This window comes from Gossypium arboreum, chromosome 12 (genome assembly GCF_025698485.1).
Source record: "Gossypium arboreum isolate Shixiya-1 chromosome 12, ASM2569848v2, whole genome shotgun sequence".
NCBI classification, from domain to species: domain Eukaryota; kingdom Viridiplantae; phylum Streptophyta; class Magnoliopsida; order Malvales; family Malvaceae; genus Gossypium; species Gossypium arboreum.
Window position 1 is genome coordinate 88,985,693 of NC_069081.1, and position 14,880 is coordinate 89,000,572.

At 30.4% G+C, this 14,880-nt stretch overlaps 1 protein-coding gene across 1 annotated transcript; it reads left to right on the plus strand.

Moving 5' to 3' along the window:
* Positions 1-3,581: 3,581 nt before the first annotated feature.
* Positions 3,582-7,318, plus strand: LOC108457808 (COP9 signalosome complex subunit 1-like). The gene is made up of 6 exons (XM_017756959.2): positions 3,582-4,152; positions 4,238-4,558; positions 5,262-5,378; positions 5,484-5,569; positions 5,643-5,877; positions 6,651-7,318. Exons 1-6 carry the CDS (start codon positions 3,733-3,735, stop codon positions 6,825-6,827), a joined length of 1,356 nt encoding a protein of 451 aa, XP_017612448.1. The 5' UTR covers positions 3,582-3,732; the 3' UTR covers positions 6,828-7,318.
* The last annotated feature ends 7,562 nt before the right edge of the window (positions 7,319-14,880 follow it).

Sequence of the window (14,880 nt, forward strand, 5' to 3'; positions counted from 1 at the left end):
ACAATAAAGGTCATATTAATTGGAAACTCACTTGGAAGATTGGATCAAATTAAAACACTCAAGACAATCTCTTGCAACATGGACATTTTGATTGAATTGAAACTCTATTAGATTAACTGCTAAGAGTCCATGTTTGGTTTATTCTCTATCAGTATATTGTATTATTGTTTTAATAAGATTATGATAGACCTTCTATGTTAGCAAGTTTTGAACAAAAATCTATTTAAGGGAGAGACTTGTATAGGTATTTTGTACTGAGAATTTTTAGCACTTATTCTATTTAAGGTAAGAAACGTTTCCTCAAGTGCAACTTGTTAGTAAAACCATTTGTGTTAAGGTTTTACTTGCTAAGTTCACCTTAGGATAAACTTAGTGGTGAGTGTATCTGTCTTCAAGGTTCAAAAGTTAGGAGAATCATTACGGGGTGTGTGAGAGGTTAGGGTCACTTATTATGAGTGTTGAAGATAGTGAATATATCTCATTGAGCTAGGCTTCATAGACGTAAAGAAGCCGAATTGCGTAAACAATTCATTTGTTTTCTTTATGTTTCTGGGCTTTGATGTTAGAAAAGTGTCCACTTCCCTATTACTCCTTTCAAGCACTTAGATTATTTTGCAAGCAACGATATATTAATTTCATATTGTATAAAAATTTGAGAAACTACAAAAACCTTTCACCAACCTCTTTTGCTAAACATAATAGTGGTCGAATAATCCATTAAAACAAATGTTTAATCATAAGATTGAATGCTTTTTCGGATAGTACAATATCACATACAAAAATACATGTGTAATCTTGTTAATCACTTCAAGACTCGTGTGAGGATTTTTAATAAGACAATACATCCTTCAATCACATCTATAAACATGTATTGAACGTCTTCTAAACAAGACATCTATGTTTTGGGAGTGATGTTAAAAATTTTGTGTTGGAGTTTAGATAAGAAAATCAAATTACAATTTTTTGGTAGAGTCAAAATGTTTTTTTTATTTTTTTAATAAATTTTAAAAACTTCAAAATAGATTATAAAATAGAGGAGTTCGGAACCCTTGCCTGCTATGAAGAGGATAAATACATTGTGGGTGTGTTTGGTTCAAATAACGTAAGATTATCCTTGATAATAAGATTAGAGATATGTAAGATTACCAGAGGTAAAAGTACCATAGAGTCTCAATTTTCCGCCTCTATTTAAAAAAAGGGCAAAATAGTCCCTATATGTTAGTTCAAAAAGTATATTGGTCATTTCTATTAAAATTTCATTCATTTATACGGTTACAAACTAACGTTGTTGATGGAATAACCATGACATGTCACGGGTACATTATGCTGATGTACATGGACCAATTTTTAACAATAAAAATAGATGAAGTTTTTAACAAAAAAGATCAATTTGCTCTTTGATTTAATGTACAAAAATTAATTTACCCATTTTTTTAATAGAAAGGACAAAATGCAACCCAACCCCTAATATAGGGACCTCTATGACAATTTTACTAATTACAAAATAAAACCTAGTGTATATTATATTACCCTTTCTTCGCCTCCAAGCTTTGTACCAAATTGATTGAATACATATTTCATTGAAAACGTCACTGCATATGAACTATATATATATATATATATATATATATATATATATATATCATTTGAGAATCTAAAAATCAAAAACCTAAGAGGATAAAAGGTTGCTTTCACAACAATAGATGAAATTAGCCAATCCCTACCTAATTTTCGTCTCTACCACTAAACTAAACAAATGAAAAGAAACAGGCAATAAACTAGATTTCGCTTTTTGGTTTGTTTATTTGAAAAAAAGGAACCAAATTGTTTATGTTTGGGCATAATGTCATGTATTATTATGTTCCATACTCATATTGTTCACCACCTTTGTCTTGGATTGACCAAGACTCCAATCTCTCTTGCCTGGCACTGAGTCAGCTCAGTTTTGTGGACCAAAAATGAGGATACCTCGGACACCAACACGTTTCAACTGATGACACAGTTCAATATTTATTACATTATCCATTGAAGGTTGTTTGCTAGGTGTTGATTCAAGTCAAAATTAAATGTGGATTGAAATGCTAAGTTCATTATTCATCTTTTTCCATCATGAAACTCCCTTTGTAATTAGATTATTCGTATTTAGTTGATAGAGTGTAATTAATTTTTGTTATAATACATAAATTTGACGTTGTTTGTAATTGTTGTTCATATTATTAAAGATATGGAGAGCTATTAATATAATGTCAGTTCTTGTTATGAGAGGTTCAGAGAACCATTATTCTTTGAGAGCTGAACAAATAATGAAAGAGAGATTGAAATCTAATATGTATTTTCTTCTCTTCCATTTGAAGTATTTATAGGAAAATAACAGCCAGTTGCCATGGTAGGGTTGTGGGTGTTAACATAGGGTGCAATCAGATGCGATTTTGGGGAAACCATATAGGGAATTGTTGGTTGTGGTGATTGATGGGAGTCTTTAGGGTTCTTTCTCATATATTTCCTTCAGATTATATTGAATATGAATTATAAATTTTTGAGAGAGCTAAAAATATAATTTCTTCATTGCATTAATGTAAAATTTTAAAATTTTCAAGGGATTAAATTATTAACTTTTTGTTTGTTAAAGAGAGCATAACTGAATCTTAAATTTCAAGAGTTCAAATGCAATTTTACATTAAATTAATTTAAAACTTTAAATACTCAAGAGACTAAAAATGCAATTTTCATTGGGAGGGCCCTCTAGCTTCGTCCCTAATATCGGGGATGTGATGTTTGGGTTTACAGGGCGAAGCTTCTTGAGCTTAAACTCTAAGGGTGAGACTCCTTGAGTGAAGCGGCATGTGGATTATGTCACCATAGTTTAGGTAGGTTGGGGGGGTTGTAGTGTTGGGCCTCTATGTTAATGGCTTCTCATATACAATATAATAGTATAACACTTAAATTAAGTTAAATTATTGTTTGAGCTTGGCAATTATTCTCGTAGTAGGGTTTGACTTTATTAATATTATTATTATTTAAGTTAACCTCTAAATTTGATAATTGTACTTACATTTGGGCTTAAACTCTTTTTAGATCCAAGAAGTTAGTCCCTGATATTTTCTTGAAAGTCCTGAATTTCATATCCTAATGTGAAAACAATTGTCAAGTTCAAGCCCCAATATGAGAAATTGTCAAATTTAAGGATTAACTTCGTAAAAAAAATTTAAGCCCCAATGTGAGAATAATTGTCTAGTTCGAGCCTCATATAGTGATTTAACCCTTTTAAATTTATATGTGATGCTTGATAGCACATAATGTAATTACAAAAGACATTTAAAAGAATCGAGAAAATAAAAAATTGATTTGAATTATAATGATGTTCGGTTTGATTTTGATTCGGTCTAGTTGAAAGGTTTGTTTTCCAATTATAAATTAAAATACTGTAATTATCCGAGCCAAACTAAATCGAATTAAATTAATTTTTATTTTTATAATATAAAAATGAATATATATATATATATATATATATATATTGTTTTAATTACACTAGCTTGTGAATAAGTCTATTAACCGTAACCGGTTTAAACGTAGTTGTTACGTCGGCAAGCTAGCTGTTAAAGATGTCACGTGCCAGCCAATCCCTTCTTCATCACTGCTACTGTGTAAAAAAAATCCAAAATTATTTCACACAAATCCTAACCCTAAAATCCCCCTTTCAATTTTTTGGTTCTTTATTTTTTTTCCTTCGCAATGGATGGCATAGAGGGCGCTTCAAATCCAATGATGGAGGAGATGCAGGCAAATGGAACCGGAGGTGTCGACGGATCGCCGTTAACTTCTACATCGAGGCGGAAGAACCGGCCAATCGTAAGCGGCGAACCGCTAGATATCGAGGCTTACGCTGGGCTTTACACTGGCCGAACTAAGATCAAGCGCCTCATGTTCATTGCCAACCACTGCGACAATCCCGGTATGCAATTGGAAGCCCTTAGGATGGCTAATGATGAAATCAAAAGGGGAGAAAACACCCATCTTTACCGTGAAGTAGTTCAGAAGATCGACGGTCGATTGGGTCCTAATTATGCGATGGATGCTGCATGGTGCTCTACGATTGAGCGGAAAGCTGAGCAGAGGAAAGAAAAGCTCGAAAGTGAACTCAATGCTTATAGGGTAAATTAAATTATTTCAATTGAATAAAAACTTTTTAATTAAGGCTAATTTGATCCTTGTTTATTTATTTTTTATTTATTTGCAGACGAATTTAATTAAAGAAAGTATAAGAATGGGATACAATGATTTTGGTGATTTTTACTATGCTCATGGTGCATTGGGGGATGCTTTTAAAAGCTATGTTCGAACTCGCGATTATTGTACTACGTCGAAGCATATTATTCAGATGTGTTTGAATGCAATTCTTGTGAGCATTGAAATGGTTCAATTTAGTAATGTGACTAGCTACGTTAGTAAAGCTGAGCAAACACCTGAAGCACTTGATCCCCCAACTGTTGCTAAGCTATGTTGTGCTGCCGGGTTGGCTCATTTGGAGGCTAAGAAGTACAAGCTTGCAGCTCGTAAGGTTTGTCTACTTATAACTTGTTGTGATGGCTTGTTTTTTCTGCTTGTGTTCGTGTATGGCTGAATAGTGTAGAAGATAATTGTGGTATTTATGGTTCATTTGGCTTTTGCATAGGCATGTATCTCTGAAAATGGGTGGTTATTCACACATTATAATTGAACCAGTCAAATTCTCGCCATTTACCTATTTATTGTCTAGTGACTTGTATTTAAGTTCAAAAGCTATTTTGTGCTATAAATTCAAAATGAATACAGACTTGAGCTTGAGCCTAGTAACTTTATGGACCAAGTTCAAACAATCTGATAGGCATGGCGTCGCACACCGCTTTCCTACAATGAAGTCTGAAATCTTCTTTTAGTTTTGTTCTGTGTTGTAAGATTATGGAAGAGAACTTATGAGACTTGGCTAGTTTGATATGAGAAAATCAGTATTATATGCTTTGATGGTAATGCAGTACAATGGTTGTGTGCCTTGAGGGTCAAGTTTTGCTGCCTTTTTCTTGTGCAGTCCCTAAAACTTTGTTTTGTGTAATTAATTTGAACTTTTCTTGACTGCTTGGTAAGGTTGAAGGTTTCTTTGATTGGTCAGCTTGCACTGATAATTGTTATACTTCTCATATTGCAACAGAGGGGTTTTGAGATTGGTTGTATTTTGACCAATTGCCATTTCATTGTGGGATTGCTCGTCTTTTCTGTGTATGCAGTTTTTGGAAGTTGGTCCAGAATTGGGGAATTCATACAGCGAAGTTATTGCTCCTCAAGATGTTGCTACCTATGGCGGGCTATGTGCACTTGCAAGCTTTGATCGAACTGAGCTAAAGGCATTTATTTTGTCTCTATTTTCCCCCCACCCTGCCTTTATTTTCCAACCATGTCTTACGGTCGTTTGGTAGATTTCTTAGTCATTGAATGCTTTTACATTTCAGAACAAAGTCATAGACAATATCAACTTTCGGGATTTCTTGGAGTTGGTACCTGAAGTAAGGGAGCTTATTAATGATTTTTACTCAAGGTATTCCACCTTCATGTTTTAGTCTCTCTGGAATGGTGTAAAGGGAGCTTCTTAATGATTTTTCTTATTGCAGCCATTATGCTTCCTGCTTGGAATATCTTGGAAACCTCAAATCAAACCTGATGCTTGACATTCATTTATATGACCATGTTGAGACCCTGTATGATCAAATCCGCAACAAAGCCCTCATCCAGTATACCCTCCCATTTGTGTCGGTTGATATGCGAATGATGGCTGATGCCTTTAAAACAAGTGTTGTGGGGCTAGAGAAAGAACTAGAAGCCTTGATTACTGACAACCAGATACAGGTATTTTGCACTAGTATCTTGCTTACACAAGTTTTTAATTACTCTGTATCTCTTTAACAACCAACGAGTACAAATTTAATATTTAGATCGAAAATGGTTATTCACCTTTTGAATAGAACCCATATGATAGTTGAGAGGAATAAATTGAATGATTACCTACCCATTAGAGCCTTCCAAACCAGCTAGAATACATAAGGGTAAACTACACCCAAGGTAACTAAAATATTAGTAAGTTTACGTTTGGTCACTCAACTAGTCAACTTCAAAATGTTACAAAATGGTTACTGAACTATTTGAAAGTTTTCATTTAAGGTATTATGTTCTACTTGTTTGATCTCCAATATTGACCATTAGATAGACTTGGATCTAAGGTATGTACTACTTGTCGATGGGTATTGATCTACTGTTCTGATCATCAAATTGTCACTTGGAGCTTGTTAGCTAGATCTAAAAAGAATAAACTTTAACAGCATAATGATTTAAATAAAAACTTTCGAGTAATTCAGTGACTTAAATGAAACTTTCTAATAGTCCAGTGACCATTTTTTAACTTTTTGAAATTGACTAGTTGAGTGACCAAAACGTAAATTTACTAATAGTTTAATGACCTTGGATGTAATTTACCCAATAATTAAAGGGAGAAGTAGAGTCGGTTGTTAGCAGGTAACGTAAACCATTTCAAATGCCAGACCGATGAAACAAAAAGTATCATAAGGGGTTTAGATCTCTGAATGTGTATCTTTTTGAATGAAGATTATAAAATGTCACTGCAGGCTCGGATCGACTCGCACAACAAAATTCTTTATGCACGGCATGCAGATCAAAGAAACGCAACTTTCCAACGGGTTTTGCAGACTGGCAATGAGTTCGATCAAGAGGTTAGGGCAATGCTGCTGAGGTCAAGTCTACTCAAGTATGATTACAATATTAGGGCTTTGAGGAAACACTGAACTTTTTCACATAATCCACGATCGCAAATTTCATAATAAGGTTTGGCCCTGGCTTCCTGATGTGCAGAGGAAAGATTGGTTCCATTGCAGTGGAGTGCGTTTCTGGGATTTCAGGATTACATAAATTTGTATATACTCTTAAAATTTTCTCATGAGTTTCAATTATTTGTTCTTCTTTACATTTTTTATTAGAAAGGTTCTGCTCATGGTCTAGATTCCCTGTTCTTTTAACTCTTATTTTATTTTCAATAATTCTCATAGCACTTATCTGGTTGAAGCGAAGGCTTTCTGCTATAACCTGATAATGTGGTACTTGAAGAAAAGTGCTTTAATTGGATAATGGTTGGACATGGGTAAAATTACCATAGAAGCTTTTGTACTAGTATTTTGCTCCTTTTATTCATAAATGGGTAAATTAGTCTTTGTAAGTTAGATCAAACAATAAATTGATCTTTTCTATTAAAATTTTTTATCAATTTTATTATTAAAAATTAGTATGGTGGACAGAATAATAAAATAGTGTAAGGATCAGTTTTAACTGTAGAAATGGATGTAATTTTAACACAAGATTGATTTACTCTTTGATCTAATATGCATAAATTAATTTGTTTATTTTTTAAGAAAAGAAAGTAAAATACAATTAGATTTTTGACATAAGAACTTTCATGGTACTTTTACCATTAGATATGATATGGTGCTGCCTTATATGTAAAGAAAAACACCATATGGACCTAAATTCTGATTATGGTATAATTTCATTGGTTGGAGATTAAGTTTATGGTATAAGGATTACATGGTGATGTTTTATAAATATAGAGTATGGAATCCCTAAGAGTTTTGTAAGGATGTGAGGAGGGAGCATGGAATGGAGATTTATTAGGGAACTCAGGGTTTAGTGTTTGATTATCATATGTTGGTAATGTGTATGGGGAATTATTTTTGGCTCATCCATGTATGTAGGCAAATATCTCGTGTTGATCTTGTTAAGTGCTTTTCCACTTACAAATTCCTAACACAAACACATGCTTATTTTTATCCCTTTGCATGTTACCCAAGTTTTGGAAGGCATTTTGTCACTCTCATTTGCTCCAAGAAATTCACACAAAGCTCAAAACCCAATTTGCATTGGAAGGAGGAAACTTTTGGGCTTTTTGTTAACAATATGAATTGAAAAAGCTCACGACATGAAGCTCCCAGTGGAAAAAGAAAATGAAATTTTCGACTTGGATTGAGCTAGAATAGTGGAAAATTCAATCGAGAATAAATTTTTAAGTTTGAGCTCAGTTAAACCTTTTTGTATTTGAGTTCTATCTATATAAAAGGGTAAAAAATATAATTTTATAATATAAATATATACTCCATAATACTTGAATTTAACTTGACAACTAGTTCGAGCTTGGTTTGACAATTACTAAATCAAAATCGATTTTTTTCTAATTATATTTGAATAATTTATTAGCACCAATATTTCAGTTACACATGTAGGAATGGAATTGACAAAAGAGGATAAAATTAAATGCCAATATTATTACTAACATTAATATTAATACACCCATTATTACAGATTAATCGACTTCCTCTTTTAACATCCTTTTAATTGTGTTTGAGCTTTTTTTGGATCAAATATCTTGGTATAAACCTCATAAATATTTTCTTTTTAGAATAATTAAAGTCTTTCATATTCGTTTTACGATTCACAAGAATTAATCTTTTAAGATTTCATAATTGTCCCTCCCAATAATATCCTCCCCAAAGTTTAAATTTAAGTTCTCTCCTTTGTTGTAAATACTTTCATACCAAGCTGAGCTGCCATTGCCATAACTCAAAAGACAACAAAGCTTGAGCAAGCTGTCTTCATCAGGTTGTATATCTGCAACTTTCTTGGAGCAATAAGTATAGGCATGGTGCACTGCTTAGCTTTCCATAACTATCCAACTTTTAGCATAAATTCTACACTTGCCCCTAACTTCCAATGCAAATTGAACAAAAAGAGGGTCAAAGGTGAACCAATATACATATATATGCATGTGACTCACTTTAATGATGATGATCCAAAACCATAAAACATGATACATGTACATATATACAATAGGGTCATATGTAAAGTTAGTAATGAAGCTTCTTTAAAACTGGGGAAATTAGAAGGTTTTAATGAAAATTTTTCAACTTGAAGGGCTACTTTTCAACTTAGGTTAATTAGGGGTTAGTGTTGGGACCTATTGCTTTCCCTTTTCATTTCTTTTTTTTTTCCTTATGATGGAACAGTTTTTAACCAAAAAAAAAAAAAGGATTTAAAGGGTTTTTAATGTAAGCTGTGCATGGAGGTAGGCTGGAAATAGTAGGAGAAACATTAATGCAAAGGTGAAAAGAAGAACAGGGCAATAAGAGAGGGTGGGTTGGTAGGTAGAGTGGGCCTTGCCCTAACTAATAAGTTTTTTTTCTCAAAGATTAGTTAACGAGCTTTAAACGACAATTTAACGATTGATACGGTAAATTAGTATTCATCGACTAGTAAAAAACATATCTTAAATTTAAGTTGATATGACGGTCAATGTCAGAGATTGAAGAAAAAAATTGTTGGAATTTAAGCTCGTAGATTTGTGAAGTTTAAATTTATTTCATAAAAAAAATTGAATTATAAAAGAAAAGGGGAATGAGAGTTTCCGATAAGTGCAAGCGGTGTAAATAGAGAAGGCCATACAACAATAATTTTAACAACCTAATAACTTACATGAAAACTTTCGAATAATTTGATGACCATTTTATAACTTTTTAAAATTGAGTGACCAAAATATAAACTTACTAATAGTTTAGTGATATTGGGTGTAGTTTACCCTTTTATAAAATATGCAAACAATCTTCAAAATTTTTCCATGAAAAAGTTGAATATAGAAGAGAAGGGGAACAAGAGCTTTTGATTGATACAAGTGATGCAAATAAAGAAGGCCATACAATAATGACTTTAACAACTCAATAATTTAAATAATTTTTTGAATAATTCAGAGATCATTTTGTAACTTTAAACAAAATATAAACTTACAAATAATTTAGTGATATTGAGTATAATTTACCATTTTTAAAAATATGCAAACAATTTGTTGAATTGTAAAAAAAATGTTAAGAAGAATAATATATGAGTTATTAGGTCTAAAACTGATATGCAGTCTAATATTAATGCTACCTGGGCTGGAGATTAGAGTCGTGGGATTGATATGTAAAAGGCCATTAAAATTATTAGAGTGAAAGCGACTAAAACTACACATTTAAAAATAATTCTATTTAAATTTTGATTTGAATCTAAAATTTCATATAATTAGTTTGAATCTGATTTAGTTTAATACGATTTAATCATAAAAAATCATTATTTTAAACTTAATCATTAGAAATGATATCATATGGGATGATTCGATAAAAAAAAAAACATACTAGACAAACTTAAATGAACTATATTTAAAAATGTCTCAAATCCAAAATAAATTGAACTAAAAATAATTTAGATCCGAAGTAACTCTCAAATCCAAACTCTCTCTATTAATGCTTGTATGATAACTCGATGAACTCTTCTCCCCCTTCCCTTTGATGTTTAGTGGAGATATTAATAGAAAGATGTTGACTGGGCATGAGCATGAGTCTCAACCATCGACCAATATATTGTACTGGTACAAAGGGTAGAGTGACGTGTTGTCAACTAAAAATATTGTTGGAAATGATAAAAGGTTACTAGACGGAGCCAAGGGCGATGCTAAAGGCCCTAGCCCCTTAAAATGTAAAATTTCACTTTTGGCCATTTAAAATTTACAATATTTTAATTTAGTAAATGATAAAATTACACTTTAGCCTTCAAAAATGATAAAATTTTGATTTGGTCATTTAAAAGTTATAAAGATATAAGGAATTAAAATTACACTTTAACTCTCATAAAAATATACAACTTAATTTCATCCCTTAGAACTTTTTTTTGACTTTGCCCCTAGACAAAGCGTTATCAAACACTTTAGCTCTCAAACATAGGCGTTAAACAGGGGCGTAGACAAGAGTGTAGGCAGTGGCATTACCCCATCTCGACCCCACTAAAAAAAAGTAATTAAAAAAATTATAAATTAATATAATAGTAAATTTACATTTTAATCCTCCAAAAATTTATGATTCATTATTGATCTCTTTTAAAATAATTTTTAACTTTGCTTTTAGTGTCAAGTGATTCAATTAAAATTAAAAAAAAAATGATAAAATTATAACAAATCCGAACCTAAATAAGGTCAAAATTTTAAATCTGAATTCATCTCATAAAAAAATAATTTAACCTATTCAATTGTGACATCTATATCCTATAAAACCCACCACTGACCCTCCTCGGATCCATTCTCATCTGTGCCTTCCATTTGCCTACATTAATTTACTCCTATCTAATTGGACATAGCTTTTTGTCAAACACCTTTGAAACAACCAAGTTGTTTGGTCTCTATTTAATAGGTTCCATAAAAAAGTACTTCTACATATAGAATTAGTTCATCGATTTCATCAATGGCACATAGCTTAGAGTTATATATATATATAAAATTCATATTGTCGTCTTCATCATTACCTTCTATAAAACCTATTCCAAACAGTAAAAAACACTAAACAAGCTTTGGTCTGAATGTTCAGTACAAAGATTATTACAATCTTTTAGGTGAAAAATGAAAGGCAAAAATACATCCAAAATCATTAAATTATTAGTAAATTTATTTTTTGGTCATTCAACTTCAAAAAGTTATAAAATAGTCATTGTACTATTTGAAAGTTTTCTTTTAAATCAGTGAACTATTTGAAAGTTTTTATTTGAGTCATTAAGTTGTTAAGTTTTTTTTTAAAGTTCAGCTAATGAGTTCCAAGTGATAATTCGATGATTAATACAGTGGATCAGTACCTATTGACAAGTAAAACATACCTTAGATCCAAAAAAAATTGATGGTTAGTGTTAGAGATCAAAGAAGTAAATTGTTTGAATTTCTTTTTACAAAGCTATAAGCCAGTTCACTTAAATTGAATATGCAAACAGCTTAGCATGGTCAACCCCCATCTTCGCCAAAAAAACAAGCCTACATGTTCAGCTCTTGCCAAAAAATAAGCCAGTTCAAATTGAAACTGTTTAGAATTTAATTATCAGATTTGTGACATTTAAAATTGTTTCATAAAAAAATTAAATTGTAGAAAAAAAAAGAGAAAGAAAACTTTCAATTAATGCAGACGCTACAAATAAAAAAGGTCATACAATGATAATTTTAACAATCTAGTGACTTAAATGAAAACTTTTGAATAGTTTAGTGACTATTTTATAATTTTTTTGATGTTAAATAATCAAAATGTAAATTTACTAATAATTTAGTGACCTTAAATGTAATTTATCCAATAAAAAAAATGAATGATGAGCATGAGATTGCGAGTTGAAAAAATGGGTCCAATTTGAGAGGATTTAGGAAGAAGGAGATGATGAGAGAATCTTAAATAGGTGATGGAAGATGATGTGTTTCCCGGTGCAAGTGCAACACTCATGGTTAAGATTGCTTTGTGTCGGCAAAACACAGCATGTGCCCTCCCTTTTCTAATTTCTTGAACTAAGCCATTGCATGTATATAATTCATAATTTCGATTTATATTAGAATAGTTGAATTGAAAATTGGTAATCTAATTGATTTGTTTGATGACACAAATTTGGATATAGATTAAATTATTTGTGAATTGGTAAAAACCGGGATAAAAAATCAACAATTGAATTAATTTATATAATTTTAAATATTTTTAAAATTTTAATTATTTATTTAATTATTGTTGCATCGAAATCCAGTTAATTCGATCATTGGTCTATTTTTAGAACATTGATTTTATGTACTGTTAGTTATTAGATGGTAATCTATATTATATATAAAACTCTTGATTAAATTTGTGTCACGAGGAAATCGGAACTCAAGATTAAAAATCAATAATTGAACCAATTTATATATATTTTTAATTTTTATGAATTTTTAATTGTTTATTCATTTATTGTTTTGACCGGTTTAACCACCAATCGTATTTTTAAAACATTGATTTTATGTACGGTTAGTAATCATATGAGAATCTATACTATGTATAAAAATCTTGATAATTTTTGTGTCACGAGTAAACTTAATACCAATTTAATTGAGAAAAGTTTAAATTTTTTTAAGGTTTAATGATAAATTTGGCCTCCAACGTTTGTATGTTTTGTCAAAATGACCCTAATTGTATTTTTGAGCCCTTTTCTACCATAAACCTTTGTTCTTTTTTTTTTTAATCTGAGTTTCTAACAGATTTAATGAAAGTACCTTAAAAAAGTTAATGAGGATGATGTGAAATATTTTAATGAGATACAATTTATTACTTAGTTAACCCAATAAGATAATTGCTTGTAGAAATAATAAAATAAATAAATAATACATTAAATTAAAAATAACTCTTAATTTAAAGAAAATAAATGTAATTATCTAAAAAATAAACTCAGTAGAAAAACTTCCCAATAAACAAACGTATGAAAGATTAAAACTTTTTGAAAAAAAGAAAGATTGAAACATTGAATTTATTCATTAAATTTATTAGAAAATGCAGTTTGAAAACAAAATCAAAGGTTGAAGGCCAAAAAACTAAAAAATATAATTAGGACCATTTTAACAAAAGATACAAAAGTTATAACCAAATTTATCATTAAATTTTTTTAAATAAACACGAATATTATAACAATGATATTTATGTCTTTTAATAGTTCATAGGAAATTAAAGATAACTTTATAAATATATTTATTTTTTAGAAACAAAATTTCACCTACATAGTGGGTGTGGCGTCATATGTTTCATTGATAAGGTATACAACTATAAATAAATGTATCAAATATAAATATCTAATTATGAATTAAATCCATTTATTTTATGAAAATTAGAAAGTTAGTTTCTTTATTTTGTTTGGAAGCAAGGAAAATGTCTTCCGTAAATTGTTTTCCTGCTTTTACGGTGTTTGGAAGCATGAAAACATTTTACATTTGTAAAATGTTTTACAAACACGGGTAAAATAACCTTCAATTTGGGGAAAATGTCTTACCGATTTCATTTTGTAAGACATTTTCCATCTCTCGTTCTTCATCCAGGTAAGTCTTCTTCTTCTTCTTCTTCTTCTTCTTCCATTCTTCAACTTCTTATAATATTTTTTCAACTTCCTATTCCCAAACCTTAACAAGTCTCTGCAAGCAGTAGAAAAAGGTTTTTTTTCAGTCATTTTTAGATCTTTTTTTTTTCAAGGAAAAATGGAAGACCAATACAAAATTAAAGGATAACAATGGCACTAGGACTATTCCTAACTAGAGCTCTTCTCTCTGTCTTCGGTGTTAGTTTCTTCCTCTGTTGCACTTTGGTTGGATTTACCATCTGTAGGCTTCTCAACATTATGTATTCCCTGCCATATCAAATTCAAGTTGACTAAACTAATGTATAATGGAAGAACAATTCTAACACCATTGTTATGTAGACTAAATTCAAGTTTTTTTAAATAGCTGGATCAAAGTAAATATGATCGTTGCATTTTACGTTGATTCATGGTTTTCTTCATCAACATCAAGCTAATTGAAAAATTTATAAAAATATTTTGAATACAAGGAAACTATAAAAATGGAGATATGAGTTGGGATATTTAGAATTGTCTTTTTCTTATGTAAACCAGTGAATGTTAGAAAAGAAAGCTGCTTAAAATATCTCCATAACAAGTATAATATGTTGTTGGAGTTTCAACACACTTTAACCGGGTAAAGTAAGAATTTCAAACAGAGCACCAAAGAAGAACGTATTATACCGGGTAAAATATGAAAGAAAATTTTTATTAATATATAAATTTAAAATATAAATTTATTAATATATATATATATATATATATATATATATATATACATATATATAAAGTAAACTCAATCAAACAAGGAAAAGATAATAAATTCTTAAATATATAAATTTTATTAAAACAGTTTTTCAGAAAATATTTTGAAAATCTGCCAAATAATGAAAATATTTT